The sequence below is a fragment of the Orycteropus afer genome, unplaced genomic scaffold, assembly GCF_000298275.1.
Source record: "Orycteropus afer afer isolate SDZICR_OR568_19922 unplaced genomic scaffold, OryAfe1.0 scaffold00128, whole genome shotgun sequence".
NCBI lineage: Eukaryota > Metazoa > Chordata > Mammalia > Tubulidentata > Orycteropodidae > Orycteropus > Orycteropus afer.
Genome location: NW_006921715.1, coordinates 1,884,875 through 1,886,110, shown reverse-complemented (window position 1 = coordinate 1,886,110; position 1,236 = coordinate 1,884,875). Strand labels below are relative to the sequence as shown.

Here is a 1,236-nt window from a genome sequence, read left to right as displayed (position 1 = left end):
AAAGGGTGGCATCTGCCAGGGGCCCACCACCTCGGATGCGCGCCACCCATTTCCTGGGCTGCTCCCAAAACTGGCTGTTTCCGAGGTGGAGCCGAGTGGCACGGTGCCCGTCAGGATGCCCCTGTCCTCTCTCCCCCCCTAATACCACCAAGAAAAGGTTTCCTGATAAAACACGAAAGTTGAAATGAACACAGAAAAGGCCTCTCTGTTGCTCAGGACGTGGTCAGTGCTACATCTCCGTTCCAATTCTGAAAAAAAGTGCTACAACTTTGAAGATTGTTATCGCTGTACATCCACACCCCCCCCTAAAACGCATGCCATTTTTCATCTCAGGACAAAAGAAAAGAGAAGGAATTTTCAAAAGTAAACAATTGAAAGGTCATGTATGTGTCGGCTTCTTCACAAGAAATTACACATGCTGAGCTGAAAAGCAGCGCCCCCCCAAAAAAAAAAATTTATAATTTAAAACATAGGCTTCCCTTCTGCATTATAATCACCTCAGGCTACTACTGAGTTAAAAAAAAAAAAAAAAAAATGAAGGGATGGATAGACAGCCAACAGAACCGCCTAAAGGAATTTCAACAGAAAGAAGAACAATAAAAAGTACCTGCACATGCCAAAAAAAAAAAAAAAATACAAAACCCAATAAATACGGAAATTATTGCACAGTTAAAAGGCTCCCCAATGTTTACTGCCTTGATCCACCCTCGGGTTTCCATAGGACTTCGCAGACACAGGCTGGGTTGGAGGGCCGCCCCCCCCCCGGGCCCCGGGGACACGCAGGGGCACGCGGGGTGCTAAGTGGCAGTGACACGGAGGCGAGTCGGGTCCGCATTCTCTCCCTCGGCGACAGTCCCGCCGTCCAGGCGCGGGGCCCGCCGGCGGCGGCGGCGGCGCCTTAGCTGCGCTCGGCCTGCTCGATTTTGACGTCGTTAGTCAGCAAGTGCTCGCCGTGCCACTTTTTCATGTGTTTCTCCAGGGTGCTGTAGACGCTGAAGGGCATCTGGCAGATGTCGCAGCGGTACACCTCCTTGCCGATCTGCCCGTGCGTCTTCATGTGGCGCGTGAGCTTGCTGCTCTGCGCGCAGGCGTAGTTGCACAGCTCGCACTTGTAAGGCCGCTCGCCGGTGTGGCTCCGCCGGTGCACCGTGAGGTTGCTGCAGTTCTTGAACACCTTGCCGCAGTACTCGCACGTGTCGCTGCGCCGGCCCTCCTTGGAGCTGGGCCGCCCGGGGC

The 1,236-nt window shown here is 53.6% G+C and overlaps 1 protein-coding gene across 1 annotated transcript in view; it reads right to left on the bottom strand.

The window, feature by feature from the left end:
• Nucleotides 1-898: 898 nt before the first annotated feature.
• Nucleotides 899-1,236, bottom strand: part of BCL11B (BAF chromatin remodeling complex subunit BCL11B) — a 100,634-nt gene continuing 100,296 nt past the window's right edge. Inside the window, exon 5 of the mRNA XM_007944610.1 lies at nucleotides 899-1,235. Within this exon, the coding sequence (XP_007942801.1) occupies nucleotides 899-1,235 (337 nt within the window). The remainder of the gene's footprint in view (nucleotide 1,236) is intronic.